Source organism: Heloderma suspectum, chromosome 4 (genome assembly GCF_057233095.1).
Source record: "Heloderma suspectum isolate Gila_16-S chromosome 4, 16-S_ref, whole genome shotgun sequence".
Taxonomy (NCBI): domain Eukaryota; kingdom Metazoa; phylum Chordata; class Lepidosauria; order Squamata; family Helodermatidae; genus Heloderma; species Heloderma suspectum.
The window spans coordinates 83,553,329-83,565,610 of record NC_139461.1 but is presented as its reverse complement, the minus strand read 5'-3'; the positions used below and the strand labels follow the sequence as shown (position 1 = coordinate 83,565,610).

The window sequence follows — 12,282 nt, the reverse complement described above, 5'->3', positions numbered from 1 at the left end:
TGTTTTCTAAATCGTAGTCTCAAGATCGGTCGGCCTACTGATAACTGGATCTGTTGTAGATTACAAACCCCTAACTTTATTCTCTCTCTCTCTCTCTTTCTCTCTACCTTTTTTGTAGTTAAGGAAGGCTATAAAGTCCGATCTGATGTTAATGTTACATTTGAATTCCGCACCACTGTTGTGAATGGAGTTCTTCTTGGAATCAGTAGTGCTAAAGTGGATGCTGTGGGGCTAGAGATTGTAAATGGCAAGGTGGGTTATGAGCTCACATGGTGTATGATGATATGCTTATGCATTGGTCCTGACAAATCTGGCAGGTGGCTATCAATAAACATCAGGAAGAATGCATAGGTAATGTCTAAAGCTTGAGGGCAAAGCTGTGGTAGTAACTAATGTGTAACAGTGTAAACTTCTGAATGGAAATTTCATTATGAATGTGGGGTTTGTCCTTTAGTTAGCTAATATGTTAAAACTATCTTTGGAATCATTCCTCAAAGTTTTTTCTATATCAGTGTTTTATTTTTTCCTGCTTCTGGTTATTAAGCTGATTTTTACTACAATTTATTTTATTGCACTTTGGAAAACAAACTGCTTACAATGCAAGAAATGCTTCCCTTGAGGGTTTTTAATTAAACAAAGGAGTATCAAAAAGGTGTCTAAAATCAGATTATGAAATAGTTGGAAAGGTTAATACCCCAATTAAGACAAATATCATAACAAAATCTAAAGCATACTTATTTAAAAACCTTCAGCTATTGTGTCAGATAATAGATGGCCATTGAAGAAAAGCATAAAACTATTTTAAGAACAGTCCAAATAAACCTGAACAACCAACATGTAAGTAGTATTTTAGATTCCTAAGAATATTTTCCATTAAGTGAAGCTTTTGTGGAATATGTTGAACCCTCTGTTACCTCTAGGCTGTTACCTTCAGGTTAAAGGGGAAACATTTCTGTCTGCTTGTCTTATACATACTGTTCAGCTTATCTGAAGAGAGGGGAAAAGGTTCAGTGTGAGCAAATTAATTCATTGGTGTTTTCCACATAGAGGGCCAGAAAATGGGACAATTGTTTCATTATTTTTTCTCCCAGATTGTCTGGTAGGGTGGGAAAACATTACATTTTCCATCATGGCAATACAGGTGACTAGATTTGGGTACAACTGCAACTTTGGGGTGCCTCTCCTAGCTGATCCAGCATACCGGCTGGTTATGGGTATGCATCTGTGCAATCCAGTCCCTACTTCTTAGGGCTAGATCGTGCTCGTGCTGAACTGCATTTTCCTTAATCACTTCTGAGTTCATGCCACTTTTTCAAAAATATCACAATTCCCCCCACCCCATTCATTAGGGGACAGCTTTACCCCACTCCTCAAGGGTGCAGGCCAGGGCCAACACTAGCCTCCAGTGGGCTCTCAGCATAGTGCTGCCAATGGGCTCCCCACTTACACATCATGCAAACTGCCACCTCCGCCCCCCGGCAGCCAAGTAGCCCTCCCTGCTACTGCTGCCAGCCATTCCTCTTTCCTTCCTTTTTTCAACCTGGTGGTGGGGGCTTCTCCTCCTCCTTGTCTAGCTGGCCCTGCTAGCAAAAGGTTGTGCTGTAGCAGCCAGCCAGACAAGCCTGCCACTCCATTTCAAAATAAAACCCCTTTTGAGCCTCACTTTCAGTAGCAGCTATCTGAACCAAGCAGATGCTGCCTTTGGAAGGGGGGCAGCCAATGAGGGCACAGGAGTGGTGAAGCGCTGCCACCACAGCAGCACCAGTCTGGCCCTTGCAGCAGCTGGACTAAGCCGAGCTCTCTTGACCCTCTGGGCCCTCGGCAGCTGCCTGCCCTCGCTGACCCCTGACGCCAGGCCTGGCGAAAGCACAAGGCAGTCACACAGTTGGTTATCTGTTGAGGTGGGAAGAGCAAAGAGTAGTCAAAGATTTGCTTCTTCCTCCCTAAACAGCGCTATGCAAAACTGAGTTGCAAATCATTAAAAAAAAACACCACCACTTGTGTCCTACATGCGTCTGGGCACTGAGCCGAGTACATAACATTCTTTCTAATGGGCCGGTATGTAGATCTGTGGAGTGGGAAAATACATGTGGGGTGCAGTCAGGGCTGGTGTCAAGGGCAGGCATGGCTGTGCACCTGCTGAGGGCCCACACCCCAGCAGGGCCTGCTGACAAGAGCCTCCTGGACCGGCTCCTCCTCTTCACCAGTGCAACCTGCTTATTCACCTGCTTCTTGCTTTGGCCTAGACAGCAGCGATAGTGAGAAAGGGGAACAGTAGATGCTACTGCCTGCTTGCTTACTGGCTCTCTGCCTGGCAATCATGCAAGTGGTAGCAATAATGAGAATGAGGAGCCATAGCAGCTGGTGACAATGGTGGTGAGAAGGTAGCCTCACTGAGGGAGAAGGCACATCGAGGGTGTCATGCTCAAGGGCTCGTCAAACCCTGGAGTCCACACTGGTTGCAGTCCTATATATGCTTACTTGGGAGTAAGTTCAGTTGAACTCATTGAGGCTTGCTTCTGAGAAGACAGGCATAGGATTGCACAGCTAAAGCACTTATTCCCCCTCAGGAGCTGGACAATAACCTAGACCAGGGGTGGGCAACCTGTGGCCCTCTAGATGTTTTGGCCTATAACTCCCATCAGTCCTAGTCAGCAGAGCCAATGGTGAGGGCTCATGGGAGTTGTAGGCAAAACATCTGGAGGGCCATACGTTGCCCTCCCTTGACCTAAGCTATCAGGAAGTCACTCCCTTTGGGATGAGAGGAGGCAGGCTTTGGGCTGATGACATAGTGGGGCTTTTTTCCCCTCACACTTCCACTAGAGGCTAACTCCTCCCTCCCCATTCTATCTTTTGTACCATGTTAGCCCCCTACCTAACAAAGTGAGGCAGCACAGGCGAAGAAGTGAGCTTGAAAGTTACTCTGTGAGGGGCAAGTTGCTCATTCAGCCCTTCCCCACCTCCAGCATGAAGGATGTTGAGCCAAGCAGCAGTAGTAGCACCAACCTTGTCAAAGAAGCCCATACTATGGGACACCTCCTACCATGAGCCTTCAGCTGGACTCCAAGGGCAGTATCCAATCTGGACTCCAAGGGCAGTATCCAATGCAACACTACCACTAATATAAATGACCTTGCCCTGGCATAAACTCCCTCTAGCACAATGGCAATAATGTTTGCTGGCACACTGGGTTTTCCCAGAAATAATAGCAAATGCTATTGGTGTTGTGCCAGAGGGAGTTTATGCTAGCATAACATCATTTATGTTAGTGGTAGTGTCGCTTTGGATACTGCCCCAAGGAGGCCATGCATGGGAACTTTCCTGTGCTTCAAGATGGAATCTTGACCTTGAAAAATTGTTCTGCTGTAGTTCCCATGATGGGTTCTAAACACTGTCACAGGCTGCAGCTCTCCTAAAGGCTCTAGCCTGGGTTAGAAGTTCAGTGGCTGAGAGGAACACGAGTAGAAGAAAAGGCCAGGTGGCAGAACTCCAAACATAGGATAGGTCCTTGAAGAATAGCATGGCTTCTTCTTGGTTTCTTCCTGGTAGGGAATGATCTCATTGCCACCACAGAAAAATACTGCTCCACCCTCAAAGCTACTGGCAGTCTCATTGGAGTAAGAGGTACTGGAGGATTCCTCCATTTCCTGTTTTCAGGATCTTGTACCTCTTATTTTCACAGAAGCAGAAGACACAAAGCCTTTTAACCAGCTTCTGTTGAAAGTGATTAATTCCTGCCAAGACAGGGAAACTTAGTGTTCCCACTCCTCCTGTTTTGAACAAGGAACCATGTGCAGTTAATGGATCCCTCTTGGAACTGTTGGTGAACTCAACCACACCTTTGTCTTTGGGTGCTGCAGGAGTAGTTTGGTACCTTACCACTATACTTAAATTAGCGGAGATACCCACTGTAATATATAGCAAATCTTAAAAAATTAAAATAGGCAACATTGTACTAGCTGTCTCTTGGCCACGTGTAAAAATTGTACTTTAATAGGAAACTGTATTCATTTTGAGGGAGCTTTGATTTAATCACCATCCATTTGGTTAAAATGAAAACTTTCCCACATCATTACTGAACAATTTGTTAGTTTAAAAGAACCATCTGTTTGACTTGACTTCTATCCTTATTGCCGTTTGGCTGGTTTTGTGCAGGTTTTATTCAGCGTCAACAATGGGGCTGGTAGAATAACAGCTACCTATGAACCAAAAGGCATGGCTAGTCTGTGTGATGGACAGTGGCACAAGCTTCAAGCAAAAAAAAGCAAGCATCATATTGCTCTGGTAGTTGATGGGAACTTGGTTCAAACTGATAATCCACATATGCACTCAACCTCTGCAGATACGAACAACCCAATATATGTTGGAGGCTATCCTGGTATGTAGTATCAACATAACTAATTATAATTCCCTCCCAGCCTTGGCTTATTTGTTCTAACGGGCTAGTGCTGAAAATGCCAAGCCAGCATAAAGTTGATTCTCTGGAATGAAGGGGAATATTAACAACGCCAGGACCAAATGACCTTGTAAACGTAAGAATGTCCTGCTTGCTCTTTTATTTTTGCCTTCTCCTGGGAATTAGGTTCAAGCCAGCTTGGGGCAAAGTGACAGCTACAGGCCCATTCAGAGTCCATCTGAACATCATCATGGGTTCCCAAAGGGCTTTCTGGTCATTGATGCTGTAACTGAAGGCCAATTTTCCTTCTCTCATTTTAATTTAATTAATCTTTAATGAGCTTCCGTCGTGCATGAAAAACGTGGTTGTTCAGGCAGGCATTTGGGGTGGGTTAGGGTATTTTAGGAAATGTTTTTATTGTAGAATTTTATTGTTTTAAACTGTTTTATTGTATGTTGTACATCGCCCAGAGTGGCTGGGTGACCAGCCAGATGGGCGATTCATAAATGTAATAATAAATAATAGATAAATAATTGGTGCTCAGTGGCGGCGCACCTGCTTGGCATGCAGAAGGTCCCAGGTTCGATCCCCGGCATCTCCAGGTAGGGCTGGAAATATTCCTGCCTGAAACCCTGCAGAGCCGCTGCCAGTCGGTGTCGGCAGGACTGGGCTAGACGGACCGGTGGCCTGGCTCGGTATGAGGCAGCTCCCTAGGTTATTACGTAGCTGCCTTACAGTCCAGCCCTGTACTCACCTTCTCAGAATTAAGTACCACTGAGTTCAGTGGGAGTTATTTTCAGCTCAGTGGGTACAGGATTGCAGCCTTGTAGACCTTACAGTGCAAATCCAATGGATAATAAAGGAGTTGGGGAGATACTGCATGCTCTATATCTCTACTCTGCAATTTATGTTTGAAGAATTCTTGCAATGTGTCAGACAATTTCTAAGGTATGATTTTAATCTGTTCCAGGCAGTAAACAGGCTCACTGCGTTCTTTCATTTGTTTTCTAGCTGATGTAAAACAAAACTGCTTGACCAGTAAGAGCTCATTCCGAGGGTGTTTGAGAAACCTCATGCTGATTAAGGGCCAACAGGCAGAATCGTTTGACTTCAGCGAAGCCTTTGACCTGCGTGGAGCTTTTCCACATTCCTGCCCTGGGGCTGAGCACTAAATGTCAGGGAAAACTGTCCGTTACCAAAAAAAAAATCTTTGTCTATTGTTAATGAGAGAGAAATGTTTTTAACTATAATCCTGGTCTCAGAGATCTCCCTGTGTTTTCCAGCTCAGGACAAATATTTTTAGCCAGAACTTCTACAATTCCATTTTTAATTTTTAAAGCCTTTTTGTACAACAGATACCTCTACTAAAACATTAACAACATTAGCTGAGTACTTTAAAAAAATGTTGGGTTTAAAAAAAAATAAATCAGTGTTTACGATGTATCTTCTGCTGATTACTTGACAGTATTTTGTTTGGTGTATATGGATCTTTTTATAATAAAGATGTAAAATGGGGTCCCACACAATAAAAGCATTCTTCCATGTTGTGTGTGTATCGTAACTGTAAAAGGGAATTCAGAAAATGTTCAGTGCAAGACGCAATGCAGAGGAATTCAGTAGGAAGCTAGTCTTGAACAGTTCCTGCCTATAGTGTTTCAGCAAATCACAGCTAACTACTGCTGAAATATTCACACTGATAATGCTGCTGGTATCTTGTATTCAGTATACCACATTGGCTCAGCTGGAAGCTGGGTGTGTAAATTGCTCCTTGACATCTAAAAAAGAGGTCAGGTTACAGAACAGGTTCTGTTTGATCAAGACTGGAGGCAAGACATAGGCTTTGTGGGCATGAGCTATGCCATGAGCTATACCCTGTTCATATTCTACCAAAAGTACAGAAGCCATAATTCTGGTGCTACTGGTTACGGGAAGTCTCGTGCACTTCCACATCTGTTTTCACAAACTAATGAGAAAAACTTGGGCTAAACAATCAGCAGTCACATGATGCAGTTCTTGCAGGACTATACCACTTCACATGGTTGGGGTCGGGGGCACTGCATGTTTGAATGCTTTTCCACAAAAAAGTCCTGCAAGCAGAAAGCTGTAACATCGGTGGAAGGCTAGACAATAAAGCTTCTCCCTGACAGATTAGTTTGCTATGTACAGGGAATGGGCTTTTAACTGGTAGTACTGTTTTTTTCTTTTACAAATGCTTTGAGGACAGATGGAAGATAATACCTTGTAATAACTGAGGCCATCAGATCCCATGTGATACATTTTCAAAGCTTTTGATTTGCAGATCATGTATGGTGAGATGTCATTAAGTCACTATGTGAAACAGACCAGAAGATACAGGAAGTGAGCAATCCATATAGATTGATTACTTGGTCTTAAAACTGCAATCCCTGGGGATGAATTAGTCATATAACTATGGCATTTTTTAAACAGAGCCTTTCCCCATGTTTTCTCTGTCTTGGCTAAAGTATTTTAAGCAGCTGATATGAGATCACAGACCCCCTGAAGGTAAGTCTGACCCTAATGCCTATTAGAGACTGAATTTATTCTGTGGCTACACAACTAATGTAAAAAGCTGTATCTGTTTTAAGACCCTTTTATCATGTAGAAGGGCATGTTTTTTAGATGTTTGGGTGTATATTGGTTTTGGTTACAGTGAGCTACAACAAACCATTAAGCAAATTAGTAAAGCATAATATAAATTTTTTTACATCCCAAAATCCTGACCCATCCAATACACAAACCAGTTAAATAAGAATACTTCCATTCATTTTTTATTTTATTTTTTGGGGATTTGGGTACAGAAGGGCTGGGGAACATTTGGCCCTCCAAATATCATTGGTTTGCAGCTCCTCTAATCATTCATTATTGGCTATGCTGGCTAGGGCTGATGGGAGTTGTAGTCCAACAACATCTGGAAGGCCACATGTTCTCCACCCAAGTTACAGGATCGATCCCAATACTCAGGAATAACTGGGTCTATGTCAGCCCGTATCAAATTCCACTTTAACAGATCAGTGTATTGCAGTGTTAAGACACCATTTTCTGGAAGCTCTGCTTTTCATGCAGGAAGCAAGAAACACTGTAAGAGGTTTAGTTGATACCAGTTTAATTTTTGTCCTGGATTAAGTACATACATGTTCTACTTTCTAAATCCTCTGCATTTAGTAGGAATGCCTGTAATCAAAAACCATTCATGACAGATGGTCAGTGGAAACAAACGTTAACAGATTTCATTTCAACTACGCGTTGTTGCTGCTACAGTATTTTTTCCAAAAAAACATTTTAAAAGGGATATACCCCTTGACAATCACTTCCAGCTGTATTCAGTATGAACAGAAATAAAAATGCTTTTTGATCTAGTACAATATTCAGACATTAAACGAGTCTAACTTTGGCTTATCTCCAGATGTTGTCTATGAAAAAAAGACACAAGAACTCCACCAGGACAACTATCACTGTATAATTATATTAGGAGTGATGCCTGCAGACTGGAAGGGTAGACAATCAAGCCCAAGGACAGACGGGGGTTATTGAATATTTGTAATGGTGTTTTAAAGAAATCCCCTGCCGTCTCTCAAAATGGTTGGAAGATGAGGGCTACATATTGTCAGGATTAGGCCCAGGCTTCCTCATTTAGTTTCTGACCCAGATTCGGAGGCAGAGCTAGAGGAAGCTCAGCCGAGATAGAGTGGGGGAGGAAATTCCCCAAGACTCTCCAACAGTCAGCGAAGAACCTTCCCAGGGGCTTCTCGAGCAGAGGGCCAGCCTCAGAGACAGTTTTCCCTCCTCCTTGTGGGAATCCAGCCTCTGTCAGAGGAGAAGGAAACACCAGAACTGACAGATGGCTGAGCCCACTGCCGAGTTAAGCAGGGGATTGATGAGAGGCGTTCAGCCAGATTCACTGCCTGTCAGCAGTTGGATCGAGAGGATCCTCCCTGAAGGGAAGAGTCCAGAAAAAGTCTGGTGAGCACAGTGGGAAACCCATCCGTTAGCTGAAAAGCAACTGCTCCTGCTCTGATTTTAGTAGCTCCCTTAACAAAAGCCCTATTTAGCTAATTAGGCCCAGAGGCCAACACCAGCCTTTGTGGTTGCTACAGGTGTGAGGAAGCGCCATTAACCGAATAAAAGAGTGTGTGGGTTGCCCAGGGAGCCTCTGTTGCCTGGCTACTCAGCAGGAGGGCTTGGGATCCTTGACACATGTACACGGCCTTCATACTGCCAGTAACTGCACGTGATGGCAAATGTGTAGGTGTAACTCATTAGCCGTGCATGCTATCAACCAGGCTAAAGGGAAACAAACAGCTTTCTGCTTCCCTTCAGGCTGAGGCCTAAACAAAAGGGGCAGGAGGAACTGGATTATGGGGATGAGCACAGTTTGGGGCATGACCCTGGAGCCTGCTTTCACTCTACGTGTAGCCATCTAAAGTCATTTACTGCCCGTTTGTAGCTTGAGTGGGTGGTGGTGAGGGGAGAAGTTAGCTTGATTGGATGAATACATTTCTCCCCCCCACCACAGGCTCCTTCAAGTGGGAAAGGGACAGTACTGTCTGCAGTTTAAGAGAAGTGGGAAGAGAATTGAGAAATGAGCCCCTCCAGTACGTATCAACTCCCCCATTCCAATGCCCATGATCCAAGTGAAGCATGGACTCTGTACTCCGATGCAGTTAGAATAGGAAGAAAATCTGTCCCCTCACTAGATCAGAAGAGCACTGGAGTACGGATGGTTGACACAGCATGCCTCTAGTAGTGCTACCTCTCCCATCTTGCCCCTGAATCAGTGAGGGACAGTGAGGAATTGGGCCCAATTACTCCCCCATAGGATGAAATGTAAGGAAAAATGGAGAGTAGTCAGATGTATCCATGGTCACTAAAATATGAGCATATGGTTAACTGAGATGGAAAGAGACCATTAAAGTATGTGGTCACATACAGAAAAGAAAATGGTGACACAGAAGTCTGGAATAAAATGAGATAGTGGTAGCTGTTTGGAAATTGGAGACATTTTGTAAAAACTGCAGCTAGTCCTCACTCTCCCTGCAGATTTTGTGAGAGAAAAGACAACTACAGACTGAACCAGATACAAATTTGTGAGACAGATAGCGAAAGAGCTTCAATATAAAAACAGTACCTTATTAAAGGACAACACACAAAGATCAAGGAAAGCATGATGCATGAGGTGGGGAGGGGTGAGAAGGAAAGTTAAAGGGGGGGGGGAATGCTTCTTTTTCCTGCCCTTCTCTCCTTTGACATTTTATCATAGGTTCATACTTGTAAATTAGAAAATAATCATAGCTTGTAGTGAAGAAACCAGGAAGTAGACCCCACAAACTGAAGATATTAAGATTGGAAACCGTGCTAGCAGAACCTGTGCTGTGGCTGATGCAATCCCATCTCACAATAAACACTTGATTCGACCTTATATCTGGTTGACTGATCAGTTGGTGGATACTTATAACTGTGGAGCAAGTCTTGAGCATCCTTTTTTCTAAGAAAATGCAGCAAGGTAGTTTGCAGTATTAAGACACTACCAGTTGAATGAATGTGCCAGTATGTTACTATATGTTTGACAATACCTCTCTGAATATGAATCTGTTAAGACATTTATTCTGTACTGCAGAATCATGGGATGTAAATTTTGTGCCATCTCTCCTTTATATCCCTCTAAATATTTAAAATAGTTCACCTATTACATGGGTTTAAATTACAGGTAAAGCCATGAGATTCCCCTCATGTTACGTATGCAGTCTAGACAAACCTACATTTGTTTCATCCCATAGAGTTAATGTACTTGACCTATCCAAAGAGTTTCCCCCTTCTTCATTCCATAGCTCATGGCCCTATTTTATAACAGCAAAACAAGCCAAATTGAATTAACCATGCAGTAAGTACTTGACGTTTTAAAATATCTAAAAATGTCCGAGGTTCTACTTTTCAGGGTATAAAGTTTACCCAAAGAAACCCCACTCCTACAATTATGAAAATATCAGAAAAATGGAAATATAAGTTCATGCAGTAGAACTACCCTTCTACTGCAATTGTCAGTTAATGCCTCCCATTAGACACCCAGCATTCTGCCATAGGTTGTCATTCACTCAAGGTTACCATAATACAGGGCACGATCCAGTCCATATTAAGCACTCTTTAAGTTCTGTTGATTTTTACATGGAAGAATTTAAGCAGATGATTAATTTTCCAAGTGAAACCAATGGGATTAAAAATGTTTAACACTGGCTGGATTGTGCTCAAAGTGTGTAATACCTTCTGCTGAGAATGCATTTCCTTATGCCTGTGATGACAATAATCCAAGATCACTTCTCCATGTTGATACATACAGTACTTTAAGGTGAGTGAGGCCATTATTTACAATACTGTTAGTTCAAAATTAAAATGCAGGGGGAAAAAATAATGAGGAAAATGTTGAACATCTGTAAAACACTTATCAAAGGCTGTGAATGCTTTACAGTATGGCTATTAAGTTGAAGGAATTTGCAACTTTTACAAAGGGGCTAAACTTCCATATGTCTTTCAGCTCTATCAAACTGGTTCGTATGTAGATCAATCAATGGTATACCATATGAAATGCATGTGTTACAAATTAACATGCTAATAGTTATACATTAATTTGAACATTGGCAAAGCCAGAGAAATGCCATTAAAATGCTGATATGCAACTGTTTATACGTATATATTTATATACATGCACAGTACTTTAAAAATGATTTACATAGTAGTTTTTTCCCTCTCAGTGGTAGTCAGGTATTATAATTAACATTTGACAATAAAATACGTCATTTGAACAGGAATGAGTTGTCATAGAATTTTGGCACTGCCCTTTGTATTAAATAATACTCTCCTTTTTCCGTTAAGTATCTTGCTGTTAGTGGTTGTCCTTTGTCTCCTGGGATGACACAATATTTCTTCTCTATAAAAGCAAGTGGTAAGGCGGAGCAGAGGCGGGGGCGGGGGGGAATCCAGTTTTTATTCTGTTAGCAAAAGCTTCTGTCAGTATTCCTTCATATCAGTTGAAAACTGGCCCCAATAAAACCAGTAAAAGTGTACTCATTACAAAATAAATAAACCATTAAGTGAAGTAACAGTTCTCAAGGTCTATGATACATTTGGAGGACAGAGGTTGTAAATTATGTTGAGAAGATACAGGCAGAGTAGCAACTGCTTTGGTTTCATCATTGGCAAAATGGCTCATGATGGCAGAAGCTTTTTCACCATCCTTTTGGCATTATCCAAAGTGCTCTGCCAAGATGTCTTTATAAGTTTCAACTTATTTTTGGTTTGATTACCCATTCTGCTTGAGGATTTGCATGGTAAACATCCAGCATGTAAGCATCTGGATCCAAACAGTGTTGTCCTGAAAGAAACAGCATAATTTTAATAAAAAAATTAAGTTTTTGTTATATTTATAATCTGTGGCACAGTTTAAAAAAACATCCATGTTTAAATCTCAAAATTTCATAGTCATACTGTACATATTCCCAGTTTATGAAGTATCTTCTTCTGCTTCTGAATGATGTTCAAGCTTTGGAGGGCCATCAGAAGAATGGAACTCCATAACTCTGCAGTAACCATCAAGACCAATGAGAAGCTGTAAGGGTCTTCTATCCTGACTAAGCATGTGAGCAAGCAGTTATATAGTGTTTTGTCTTCCACCTTGAAAAAAATGTATAATGCCTCCAAACTGAAAAAACAACATTATGTAATTTTATCTCTGCAGGTATTTAATTAATACTATGAGAGATGATTTGGGGGCGGGCCCATAGCTCAGTGGCGAGCACATGCTTTGCATGCAGAAAGTCCCAGGTTCAATCCCCGGTATCTCCAGGCAGGGCTAGGAAAGAATCCTGCCTGAAAAC

The 12,282-nt window shown here is 42.3% G+C and overlaps 2 protein-coding genes across 3 annotated transcripts in view; one reads left to right on the top strand and one right to left on the bottom strand.

Moving 5' to 3' along the window:
• The window catches only part of LAMA1 (laminin subunit alpha 1), a 132,783-nt gene extending 125,006 nt beyond the window's left edge, over positions 1 to 7,777 (top strand). The window contains exons 61-63 of the mRNA XM_084849819.1: positions 119 to 252; positions 4,156 to 4,378; positions 5,408 to 7,777. Of these exons, the coding sequence (XP_084705945.1) occupies positions 119 to 252; positions 4,156 to 4,378; positions 5,408 to 5,568 (518 nt within the window). The 3' untranslated portion in view covers positions 5,569 to 7,777. The remainder of the gene's footprint in view (positions 1 to 118; positions 253 to 4,155; positions 4,379 to 5,407) is intronic.
• Positions 7,507 to 12,282, bottom strand: part of ARHGAP28 (Rho GTPase activating protein 28) — a 106,002-nt gene continuing 101,226 nt past the window's right edge. For both annotated transcript variants that reach the window (XM_084849820.1, XM_084849821.1), the window contains exon 15: positions 7,507 to 11,780. In XM_084849820.1, the coding sequence (XP_084705946.1) occupies positions 11,689 to 11,780 (92 nt within the window). In that variant the 3' untranslated portion in view covers positions 7,507 to 11,688. The remainder of the gene's footprint in view (positions 11,781 to 12,282) is intronic.